This window comes from Diceros bicornis, chromosome 37 (assembly GCF_020826845.1).
Source record: "Diceros bicornis minor isolate mBicDic1 chromosome 37, mDicBic1.mat.cur, whole genome shotgun sequence".
Taxonomy (NCBI): Eukaryota; Metazoa; Chordata; class Mammalia; order Perissodactyla; family Rhinocerotidae; genus Diceros; species Diceros bicornis.
Genome location: NC_080776.1, coordinates 19,949,318 through 19,961,295, shown reverse-complemented (window position 1 = coordinate 19,961,295; position 11,978 = coordinate 19,949,318). Strand labels below are relative to the sequence as shown.

Here is an 11,978-nt window from a genome sequence, read left to right as displayed (position 1 = left end):
CAGCATACTGGAGGGCGGGGACAGCATGTGAGACCCAGGACACTTGGACTCTCTCTGAAGCTCAGTTTTCTCATCTGTAAAATGGGTTGTTGTGAGGGTTCCGTGAGGTAAAGGCCCTCCTGGAAGCGCCCTGTCAAACCCTTGGAAACACAATCGCTCTATTTTGGGTGGGTGAGGGGGGCCCGGATGAGTGCGTCTGGGTCTCGCGACCGGGCAGGCTGGGGTGGGGGTGGGGGGCGGCCCTGCCCCCTGGTGGCGGTCCCGGCCAGGACGTCCAGGCCCCCGACAGGCGGGGCGGCGGGGCGACGGGGCTGCTCGGGGGTAGCCGCCGTCAGTCCACCAGTCCGCTCGCTCCCGGGGCGCGTCTGCCGATCGGTCGGTCCAAGGACACCCGCCCCGCGCTCGGCGGGTCGGCTCCCGGCTCCGGGGTCTCGCGGGCCGCGGACGGCATGGTAGGTGAGCGGGACGCCGGAGGGGCCAGGGCGCGGCGGCTGCACCGGGCACGGCCGGGCGGGAGGAGGGCGCGGGCAGGGGCTCCCTGGGGCGGCGGAGATCGGGGCGCCCCCTCCCCTGGGGGCTCGCGGCCTCCCGGTTTATTTCTGTCTTAATTGCGGGCCACCCAAGCCGCGGGGCTGGGGGCTCCGGGGCGGCGCCCCTTCCCGGTGGCGTCCGGAGCCTCCCTCGAACCCGAGTCGGCGCCTGCGCGTTCCCAGCTCATCCCTGCGGGTCCCCGCTGCGCGCCCTGCACCGGCCGGGTAGGGAGTGCGGGTGCGGCGGGGACGGGAGGGAAGTCTGAGGGGATGAAAATGCGCCTCGATCCCAAGATGCGGGGGTTAGGTGTGGGAGAGGCAGGGAGGCTGAGGGAGACTTCTGGGCGGAGGCTTTGGAGAGGAGGAAGATACTCGGGATTAAGTATACTTGGGGTCTGGGAGAGCGAAGGACCTGGAAAAGAAATTTGAAGATACGTGGGCAAGGGGAGGGCCCAAGCCCCCATCTGAGAAGAGGAAACGGAGCTGAAGGAATAGGGAGAGGATCCGGGACCCGAGCCTGAAAATCCGCGGCTGTTCCGAGGGGAGAGGTGGCGGCGGCGGCGGTGGGCTGGGGAACCGGCTCAGGAGGGCGTCAGGGCTGCTCGCTTAGGGCAGCTCCCCGCCTCGCGCCAAGCCACGTGCCCCGCCGAATCCCCCTCAGCCCCTGCCCCATCTCCCTGGACTGTCCTTCTCTTTCCACGTGGGAAGTAAGGATCACATCACTGTGCATTGAAACTGAGCACCTAAAAGGAACCAGGCACACTCCTGAGAACCTTACATGTGTTCTCTCATTTAATCCTCATGGAAACCATGAGGTAGGCTCTATGGACATCCCCATTTACAGATGAGGAGACTGAGGCACAGTGAGGGGAGGTCACAGAAGAGGGTGGCAGAGCTGGCGTTTGACCTCAGGCCAGTCTGTTTAGCTCCACGGGTTCTTGACCAACATATTCGGTGGACTGGCAAAGAGATGGGGAGCCGGAGAGACGACAGGGTACCCCAGAACTGGCAGTGTCAAGGGTGTCAAATATTTCAACTTCGAACACTTCGGGTGATAAGAAAACAAACCAGAACCGACGTTTCGATCAGCGTTATAGTTTTTGGCCCTTTCACACGCTCGCTTGATGCCCACAGTGAACCAGCCCTCACTCACAGTGAGGTGACAGATAATCAGGCCCTTCTGTGGGTCAGGCAGGCCCTGTGTTAATACCTTTCATGGATCAACTTCCTCGGATCCTTGTTATATGGAAACAGCCACAGAGAGGTTACCACAAATGGTCACACAGCCTGGAATTGGGGAGGATGGATTTGAATCCAGACAGTTGCTTCCAGAGCTCTTGCTCCTAAAGACCGTGCGACACTGTGCATTGTGCCCATTTTACAGATGCCCAAACTGAGTGCTTCTCCAGAAGTCCATGGCTTGGAAGGGAGACACCCAAGGGGAGACTACTGATGGCAAAGCCCATGCTTGAGAGGGTCCGTCATTTATTCAAAGATTCCAATAGCTTGTGAAATTTAAAATTGAAGTTCCACTTTTTATCATTTTTAGGATGTACATTTGTACATCTCTGAAATTGTAACGCATCTTACAATGGATGACAGAGTTGTTTCTTTCTCAGAGGTACACAAAATAGCCGTCCTCCTAGTGTCGATGGCACCTTTGGTTTGATGAATGACGGCGGAGCCAGGGCTCCCCAAGTGACTTTTCTGGGTGTCTCTCTCTTCTGTTCCACAGGCTCCTCTCTGCCTCAATTGCTCCATCCTCTCTGGAGACACGTCCCCAGGGCGTTCAAGGATCCCAGTGCCCTGCAATGGCAGTAGGGCCTGGGGGGTCTTTGGCCCCGAGGATTTGAACCTGACTGATGAGGAGCTGAAACTCAAGTACCTGGGGCCCCAGCAGACGGAGCTGTTCACACCCATCTGTGTCACATACCTGCTGATCTTCGTGGTGGGCGCCGTGGGCAACGGGCTGACCTGCACGGTCATCCTGCGCCACAAGGCCATGCACACGCCCACCAACTACTACCTCTTCAGCCTAGCCGTGTCGGACCTGCTGGTGCTGCTGGTGGGCCTGCCTCTGGAGCTCTATGAGATGTGGTCTAACTACCCCTTCCTGCTGGGCGCCGGCGGCTGCTACTTCCGCACGCTGCTCTTCGAGACAGTCTGCCTGGCCTCTGTGCTCAATGTCACTGCCCTGAGTGTGGAGCGCTACGTGGCCGTGGTGCACCCGCTGCAGGCCAGGTCCATGGTGACTCGGACCCGCGTGCGCCGTGTGCTCGGGGTCGTCTGGGGCCTCGCCGTGCTCTGCTCTCTGCCCAACACCAGCCTGCACGGCATCCAGCAGCTGGACGTGCCCTGCCGGGGCCCGGTGCCCGGCTCAGCCGTGTGCACCCTGGTCCGCCCACGGGCCCTCTACAACCTGGTCGTGCAGACCACCACTCTGCTCTTCTTCTGCCTGCCCATGGCCACCATCAGTGTGCTTTACCTGCTCATTGGGCTGCGGCTGCGGCGTGACAGGCTACTGCTGCTCAGGCAGGAGGCCGAGGGCAGGGCCAGGTTCAGCAACACCTGCAGGCTCCAGCGGCTGCAGGATAGGGGTCGGACACAGGTGACCAAGATGCTGTGTAAGTGTTGCTGCTGGGAAGAGGGGCTGAGCCCAGCACTTGGTGAGGCTGGGGCTTCCAGGACCTAGGGCAAGGGGCTGAGGGTCTGGATTTATGGTGGAGGCTGAGTGTGAGGCTTGGAGTAACCCCCTGCCCTGTGTGTGTGTGTGTGTGTGTGTGTGTGTGTGTGTGTGCGCATGTGCATGCATGTATACTCTTTTTAGATTACCCTGTGAGAAACTCATGCCAAAGATAAATGTTAATGGTTCATGGCAGGATCTGCTACATAATTTGCCAGGCCCAGTGCAAAATGAAAAGTCAGGGTCCCTTGTTCAAAAATTATTAAGAATGTCGAGACAGCAACAGTAGAGCACTAAAGAAGAGCATTGGTCCCTTCTAAGCTTGGGGCCCTATGCAAAGGCACAGGTGGCACACCCATGAAGCCAGCCCTGGCTCCTGGAACCAAACCACAGACAGGGCAGGGGCATGTGGCTGGGCTCCAGGATAACAGAGCTGATTGTGGGATCTGTGCCCTCCAGGTCTCTTATCTCTTCTCCTAAACATGTCTTGGCTCTGTACTTCCCTACAGCAGCCCGGAGGCATGGCCACAGAGTTCCCTCTCCTGAGGAACTGACCCTCTTCCTTTAGTGGCTACTGAAAAGTCCCAGGGAAGGATTCTGATTGGTGGGCTTAGGTCATGGCCCACCCCCTGGACCAGAGTGGCAGTATGCTGAGGTGAGCAGCCCCCACAGAACCACACTGTGGGATCTGGGGAGAGCAAGCCTCCCAAAAGAAGAGAAAGAGGGTACTGGAATGGCAAGATGATGAATTTCCTCCGTCTATGTCTGCAGTTCCCTGGGGACCACAGGAGTGACAATGGTCTGAAGGAGGCTCATCAGGAGGTGTGTGTGTGATGGTCGGGGTGCAGAGCCCAGGAGAAGCAGGGCAGAGATGTGGATTGGGGCTGGCCAGGGCATGCCCAGCTGGATCTTCCTGTGGTCTAGACCTGGCTCTTTTGCAAAAACAGTGGCCCTGGGGAAGCAAAACAAACTGATACTAAGCCAATCATTGATTTCCTCCCCATCCTGCCCCCCTCAGCAGGACCTGAATCAGGTAGGGGGGGTAATCCAGGGCAGGAAGGGCTAGTGGGGACTTGGCCAAAGCCATGGGATTATAGCCAGCTAACTGGGCACTGCCTCGTTCCCAGAGATAGACACGTTCCTCTCGCCCCCCAGGAACAGTGCCCCAGAGTATGGGGTCACTTGTGCAGCCCCCTAAGATGGGACCAACTCCAGAGCTCTGTGCTTGCCTCCCAGCTCTGCACTGTGAAGCCCACACTACAGGCCAAAAGGCCCCCCCACCCTGCCCCTGCCTCCTACTCCCCTGCCCCACAGGGGCCGACTGCTCAGCTGGGACGGCTCTCACCCTGGGAGCTGGGGTGATTCCTAAGGCTGCCTTGCTTGCTGGCCTGGGGTTCTGGCTTTCTTCTTTCCCTCTCTCTGTCCCCATCTTCATCTTCTGAGGGCCTACTGTGCACCAGGCTCTGTGCTGGGGACATTGTAAGTGACATCCTGATTGAAATCCAGGATCATGAGGAAAACCACATTTTCCTCATTTCAGAGGGGTGTGATGGGAAAGACACTGCAGAAGAAATATCGGAGGTCAGAGAAGCAAACACGAGAAACAAGACAAAAATCAAGGCAGGCCTGGTGGCCGAGACCCAAGAAGGGCATGGCTGGTTCAGATGAGGGCTGGAGGGAAGCTTGGGGCAAGAGTGAGGGCTTGGCCGGCCTGTCCTGCCTTTGGCTGGGGGTGAGGAGGGGTTCTCAAGTAAAGCATCAGTAGGCATGACCCCCGAGTGTTCACCTAGAGTGGGTCTTACCCCACAGTCTGTCACTCTGGGGCTCAGCTAAGGGTCAGCCAGTTCCAGATTCCACGGTGAGAGAATCAGAGTGGGCCAGCTTGACTCAGGTGTCCACGCCTGATCCAGTCGGCTGTGGCTGGGGGCAGGGCACACACCCACTGCCCAGTCAGTGACAGTGGTGAGAGCAGCCTCAACGGAAGGGGTGTGGCCAGGGCAGGCAAACTTCCAGAAACTTCCATATGGACAATGGGCATGGGTGGCCTGTGGGACAGGAGAGGAGGTGAGAATGGCAGAGCAGACTGAAGCCCAGGGGAGGGGGGCGATTGAGAGGCCCCGGCGGGCACCCAAGTCTCCCTCTCTACCCCCGCAGTTGTGCTGGTCGTGGTGTTTGGGATCTGCTGGGCCCCGTTCCACATTGACCGCCTGATGTGGAGCTTCGTGTCCCAGTGGACTGAGAGCCTGCTCCTGGCCTTCCAGTACGTGCACGTTGTCTCCGGTGTCTTCTTCTACCTCAGCTCCGCCGCCAACCCCGTGCTCTACAGCCTCATGTCCAGCCGGTTCCGGGATACCTTCCAGGAAGCCCTGTGCCTGGGGACCCGGTGCCACGGCCACAGATCCCACCGCGGCTCCCACAGCCTCAGCAGGGTGACCACGGGCAGCACCCTCTGTGACATGGGCTCCCCGGGCAGCAGGGCCTACCCTCTGGCTGAGAAAGGTGGCCCAGAGGGACAGCAAGAGACTGACCCCTCCTGAGTGGGGCCCCAAAGCAGTGTCACCTGGAGTGGCTAGAGCGCCAGGCACAGCTCTGGGAGCCACACCAGCCTTCCTCTGCAGGGATGTCTTCATGACCTGTCCCCCTTTGTGCCCTGTCCCACTTCAGCCTAGAAACTCTGACCAGCCCCTCAGTGACTCCTGCCCCCACCCATGCATTGGAAGGGACATAAAGTTGCTGTCCGCCCTCCAGACCCCCAGGTCCCAGTTCAAGTCCTCCCCCTGCAGGAACAACACAGTTGGTTAATTGGGCACAGCAAGCCTCCATCTGGGGACTCCCCCACCCTCACCCCCAGTTTCTGCAATGTTCCCGGGGCCCTACCTTTCTTTCTCATTTCTTGTTGAGCTTCTGCAGGTTCTGGCCCATTCTGTCCCTCTCTAGCTCTTGGCCTGCACCTGGGACCCTCCTCTGACCTGACCCCTCCCTGCCCCCAGTCGGCTGATTCTGCCCGGGGATCTCCTCTGCCTGGTGGTGCTGCTGGGTGGCAGGGGTGCCAGGGATCCAGGGGACCTGGTTTCAATCTCAGCCCGGCTACCACCACCTTGCTGTGTGGCACCAAGCAAATGGCCTCACCTTTCCAGGCCTTGGTCCCATCCCGTTTGCAAAATGAAAGGGGCCCTGACAACCTAAGTGTCAGGCTTTGGCACTTTAGCTGTGGTTTTCTGTGTGTGCATAAGTCACTGCTTGTAACAAAAACAACTGATACCCTCAGATTAACAAGGCGGAAATTACTCTCTACTTCCTCACCACCCCCACCCCCTACTCCCTCCCTGATCTCCACGTGCACCCCCCACCCCCCACCCCAGAGCCATTCAGGACATGTTCTTTGCTTGTCCTAGAACAGCTGTGAGCAGGGGTCCCTGCCTGCCTCCGTCCTCACCTCTGCACAGATGGGCTTGGGAGCCTGAGGTGAGCAGAGCACTGGGCCTGGCCGGCCAGAGGATTTCTGGGGGCAAGAGACATGGGTCAACCAAGGGCAAGGAGTGTCCCTGTGAAGACAGTTCTGCTTGGGAGTCAGTGAGGTGAGAAGAGAGATAGGACAAGTAAGTCCTGAAGCGAAGTCCCATCCCGAATCCCCATGGGCCAACTTGGTGTTCAGTCAGGACTCAGTGGCTGGAACTTGTCCCTGGACGCTGTCCTCCTCCTGAGAGGAGACTGCAGTAGCAGGAACCCTGGCCACCCTGGCGGGGAGCTGCAGGGTGCCCGGGGTGAAGAAGGCAGTGTGCCGCGGGGGCTGCTGGTCCGAGCCCTCCCTGAGACCCTCCCTAGCTCAGACCCCAGGTTCCCCGCCTGGAAAGTGGAGGAGACCATAGAGTGCTGCACATAACGTCCTGGAGTTTTTGAGATTCAATTATAAAAATAACAAATGCTCATTGTAGAAAATTTGAAAAGTACAAATAAGCAAAAATGAAAACAATTAAAAACCACCCTTGTCGTGACTAGGGGAAGGGGGAAATGGAGAATTGTTTAACGGGTACAGAGTTTCAGTTTTGCAAGATGAAAAAGTTTGGAGATTGGTTGCACAACGGTGTGAATGTGCTTAAACACTGAACTGTACACTTAAATGGTTAAGAAGGTAAATTTTATGTTATGTATATTTTACCACAATTTTTTTAGAGAAAGAATTAAGTCTAAAGGAAAAGAAAAAAATAAAACCACCCATAACTTTACTCTCCAGAGGTAACCATCGTATATAAGATAAGAGGGGGGATGGGGATTCTTCTGAGAAAGGAGCTCGTGAAGCGGCTGTGCAGGGCTGTGATGCCCAATGTCCCCTCTGAAATGAGCTCCGAGGGGGCCCTGGGCTGGCGTGTGGGGAGCAGCCAGACCCCAAACTTCAGGCTGGAGCCTGCAGTTGTGCCCAAAGACTAACTGGACTCCCAGGGGCCTCTCATAAGTGACAGAGACGACTCATGCTCCTGAGGAACTCTGGTCAGCGTGTATTCTGGATGGGCCTACTATGTGCAATGGGCAGACTGGGGAAGGTGGGGCAGCTCTGGGCTGAGCCCTTGAGAAAACCGGATGGAGGTGGAAAGGCCAGTCAGCAAGATCCCATCCTCTCAGAAGCCGTATCCCCTGCAGCTTGCTCTTCTGCACTGGTCACGGTCGGGGCAGCATTCTCCTGAGGGCCCAGTGCCACTCCCAGGCCAGGAGTCCTCAACTCTTTATAAGTATCTGGCTCATCTGGGACTCGAGTCACCCACATCCATCCTCCTGTCTGCTCCACTCCTGCCATTATCCCGGGCGACGTCGAAGTCCACGTGGATGGCCCACTGCTGCCCTGCTGTCAGCTCTTGATCTTTCCTGCAGCTCTGAGACCTCTCCTCCACGCCAGCCTCTTAGCCCTCGGTCACAGCCTCACTCCCAGGACCTCCAGGAGTTTTTCCATTTCTAGGAGTGTGAAGTCTTGATCACGACTGCCTCCTTCCTGCTCTCTTACTCTGTTATTCCCACGATAGATTTAGTCTTCAACCTCATCTAGCCTTCCCGGTTCTCGACTGCTCTGCTTTCTCCCAACCCATCAGCTTCCTCTGACCTTCACCTCCTTCCTGGTGGGTCCTGGATCCCACAGTCATCACACACAACCCTCTCTGCCAGTATTTCTGAGGGCCAAGGTGAACACACTGGAATCACCCTCTCTCAGAAAAAAGTTTATTTTCTTTGGGAATTGAAAGTCCAAGATTAGTCTCATCAATAAACAAACCTGCATTTGCCCACCCTTCCTTCTGTTCAGTATCTGCTTGGGAAATGTAGAGTACCCAGCACTTCACGTCTGTTCTTACATAATCAGATGGTATTTCCAAATGAATCCTGACATCTGGGAGCCCATCTCATTTTGTACACTTCTCAGAGTCTCCCGCCTTCCCCAGTCTTGTCTTCTAATGGATCCACCAAGTTTTCTTTGTCCCAAGTTTTCCTTGTAGAGAGGAGTTGCCTTTTGGGGGGCTCCCTAGCGTTTGAACTCCCTTTCCATTGGGAGTGTGTGAATCTTGGTGGGAGACCAAGCCCAGGCTCCCACTACAGAAGCTGAAAGGGTTTCGGACACTCTCCACCACTGATGTCACTGTGTGGCCCATGACTTGCACTCAGCCAGCGGGATGACCTGACATGGCACTCCTATCTGGAGCAAGTGATACTAAGACCCATGACAGCAGGGGCAGCCGTGTCCAGGGCAGCAGTGCTAACAGCATCCTGTGCAGGCTGCCCCTGGGGCTTCTGCTGTTCAGCATCCCTTGGCTCCTGCCCGTTTTCTCCGCCAGGTTTTCCAGCCTTCCTGTTGATGTTCTGAACTGCTGAGAGCCTTTCAATAAATTCCCTTTCTGCTTGAGTTGGCCAGAGTGGCTTGCTGCTGTCTGCTACCAAGAACCTTAACAGATCCATCCATCCGTGGGTTTGAAGGTTACACATTCTGTTTGTTCTACTTGTGGTTATCTTTATACATTTCTAACATAAGCAGATATTATCACTGATTTTTTTAAAACCCCAAACTACAGTCTATAATACTTAATCATCACTCTCATGTTCTCTCACCCTGTTTTTAAAACGATCTTTTTTTTTAAGAGGCAAGAGAAGGAGGACAAATTTAAGCAATTGGATCCTAGAAACATATTTACTAACAGTCTAAACATCTTCAGCACAAGAAAAGAACTTTAGTGTTCTTCTACTGACAAGCAGTCAGGTATGGAGGTGGAGCAAGGACTGGAATCGGCTGCCCTGGTTTGAATCCTGGCTCAGCTACTAACTACCCTAAAAGCCAGAGTGGCCTTAGGCCAAAGTCAGACTGACTGAGAGTTACTGACTTTTCTAAAGAAAGAATGTGCAACCTGCGTGCACACAAATGAGAGAGTCAGAGGCCAACACTGACAGCAGCATCCTTCCAAACAGTGTCTAGGTTCCTAAATCGACAAGGTTTAGTCTGAGGATGGTAGTTACTCTCCAAGGTAAATGTCCCTTTGTGTGGCCTCTCTAAATGCAACATCCCAACTTTACCCTCTTGCAAGCTTATGCACGGGGCAGGGCAGGACAATTGAGGGGCTGTTTAGGAACAGAGGCCAAGGCCCAGGTGAGGGACAGTGGGCATTCAGGGAAGGCTATACCTGGCTGGGTAAGAGTGCCCTGGCTCAGGAGAGGTGGCCACAGGTTGGGGCTAAGCTGGAGGGCCTGGAAGCTGCTGCCACATGCTCTGGAACATCTACAAGAGTACCTGGGATCGTTTAATCTAATATTCAAGTACCTTTATCAGCTCTAAGCAACGTGGGCATCATTCACTCAGCTAACATCTATTGAGCAGCGTGTGCCAGGCACTGTACAAGGCTAGAAAGGGGGGCATACAAACATACTGGCATGTAAGGGCTCTGACAGCTGGGACTCTGGGGGCACAGAAGAGAGGTACCTGTCCCAGTGGAGGGAAGGCTTCCAGGAGGAGGCAATGCTGCTCAAGACTCAAAGTCCTGGGAGAAGGGGTCCAACTGGCCTCTGAGCTTTGCTCAGGGGAGGGTAGAGCATTTTTAATGACAGTTCCACCAACACTGAATCCAGGGGAGGAGGTGGGAGACCCTAAAGGGAACGAGGGCTGTCAGGAGGAGGAATGGACACTGGACAGGCCAAAACAAGGCAAAACAGACCGTGGTCCACATTCATTGCTCTCATTCCCTGGACTTCCCTGGCTGCCCTCCCTGGAATTGGGATCTGGAACCTTCTCCCTGTCTGTCTCACCTTCATTAGACGTGCACAGGCAGGATTTCGTTTCCATTTTAGTTAATTGGAAAAAAATAAAGTACACACAATGAAAATAATTACTTCTATTCCCAACACTAAATTAACCACTGTTAACATTTTGGCAATACGAGTACTATCATTTTCCCACACATATCCCCTCCCCCCATTAATGAATAATAGATTGTTTTCAATCATTTGCTTTATAAAACAACTGCCTAGAGCCATCTGGTAGAAGGTCGATGGTTATAATGGATGGATGAAGCGGACAACACCCCAACCAGCTGATCACTTTTAACATCACTGAAAGTGGGACAGCTGGATGTTAAGCGCCTCCTAGAGGAATGCAACAGAAACACACGGCACCATCCGTGAAGTCTTCCTGCAAAAAAACAGCCTGAGTCTAACGTAGCCTCTAGATACAACTACCAATTTACACTACCAATTTACAAGAACCCGGAGGATGGAGGAATATGTTCAAGACACCCCAAAGGTGTCATCCAAGTCCACAATAAGGACAAATTCTTTAAGGACAAATGACTTGGTTTTTTCAACAAATAAACAGTATTTAGAAGGGGTTCTCTACTATAGATTTAAAAGATTTAAGACATATCAACCAAATGTAATGTGTGGAAATTTTTGAATCCGAATTCAAACAAACCAACAGTAAAAAGATATTTTTGAGATAGAAAATTGAACACGGACTAGATATTAGATAGCATCAAGGGCCACATCCTCTAGAAAGGTACATAATGAAGTGTTTACAGGCCAAATGACAGGATGCCTGGGATTCACATTAAAATACTCAAGGAAAAAAAACAAGGGAGAAAGGGAGAGGGAAAAAAGCGGGGCAGGAAATAGTTGAAAAAAGAATGGCAAAAGTCTTGAAGTTTTAAAGCTTGGTAATGGGAAAAGGGGATTCATTTTTTATTCTATTTAATGTATGTTTGAAAATGTCCATAATAAAAATTTTTTTTTTAAGTTTGCAACAAAGATTCACACATTTGTCTCTCCATCAGTGTGACTGCTTCTCTACGTTAGATACCTATAAGTGGAACTCCTAAATGTAAGGAATGAGAATTTTTACTCTGACTGGAAATTGCCAAATTTCTCTCCAGGTGTTTGTAATCAGGGGGTTCAGGACACGCTACCCCAAAATATGGCACCTTGGCATACTGAACGTTTTAAGCTGAAGGAATTTGAGAAACAGCAGGTACAGGAAGGACTTTCTGACCTCCCCTGAAGCAGGTCAGAGACCCCTGATGTGAGAGATACTCCCCCCATACCCAGAGGAAAGGTGCGTCATTCTCTCCAAGATACCAAGAGGGATCTGAACGAGCAGGCCTTGCTGTTTCCCCCAGTTTACTGCGCTCAGCTCATACTCCTTTTCATCCTATCATATTTTTGGACAACTCTTCACTCTTCATCAAACCTGGCATAAAAACACTCAGGTTAGCCACTTTCTTGGGGTCTTCATCTCCTTATTAAAGCTC

The 11,978-nt window shown here is 53.9% G+C and overlaps 1 protein-coding gene across 1 annotated transcript; it reads left to right on the top strand.

Moving 5' to 3' along the window:
* Nucleotides 1-378: 378 nt before the first annotated feature.
* NMUR1 (neuromedin U receptor 1) lies at nucleotides 379-11,057 on the top strand. The gene is made up of 3 exons (XM_058533203.1): nucleotides 379-452; nucleotides 2,266-3,154; nucleotides 5,368-11,057. Exons 1-3 carry the CDS (start codon nucleotides 450-452, stop codon nucleotides 5,748-5,750), a joined length of 1,275 nt encoding a protein of 424 aa, XP_058389186.1. The 5' UTR covers nucleotides 379-449; the 3' UTR covers nucleotides 5,751-11,057.
* Nucleotides 11,058-11,978: the final 921 nt, after the last annotated feature.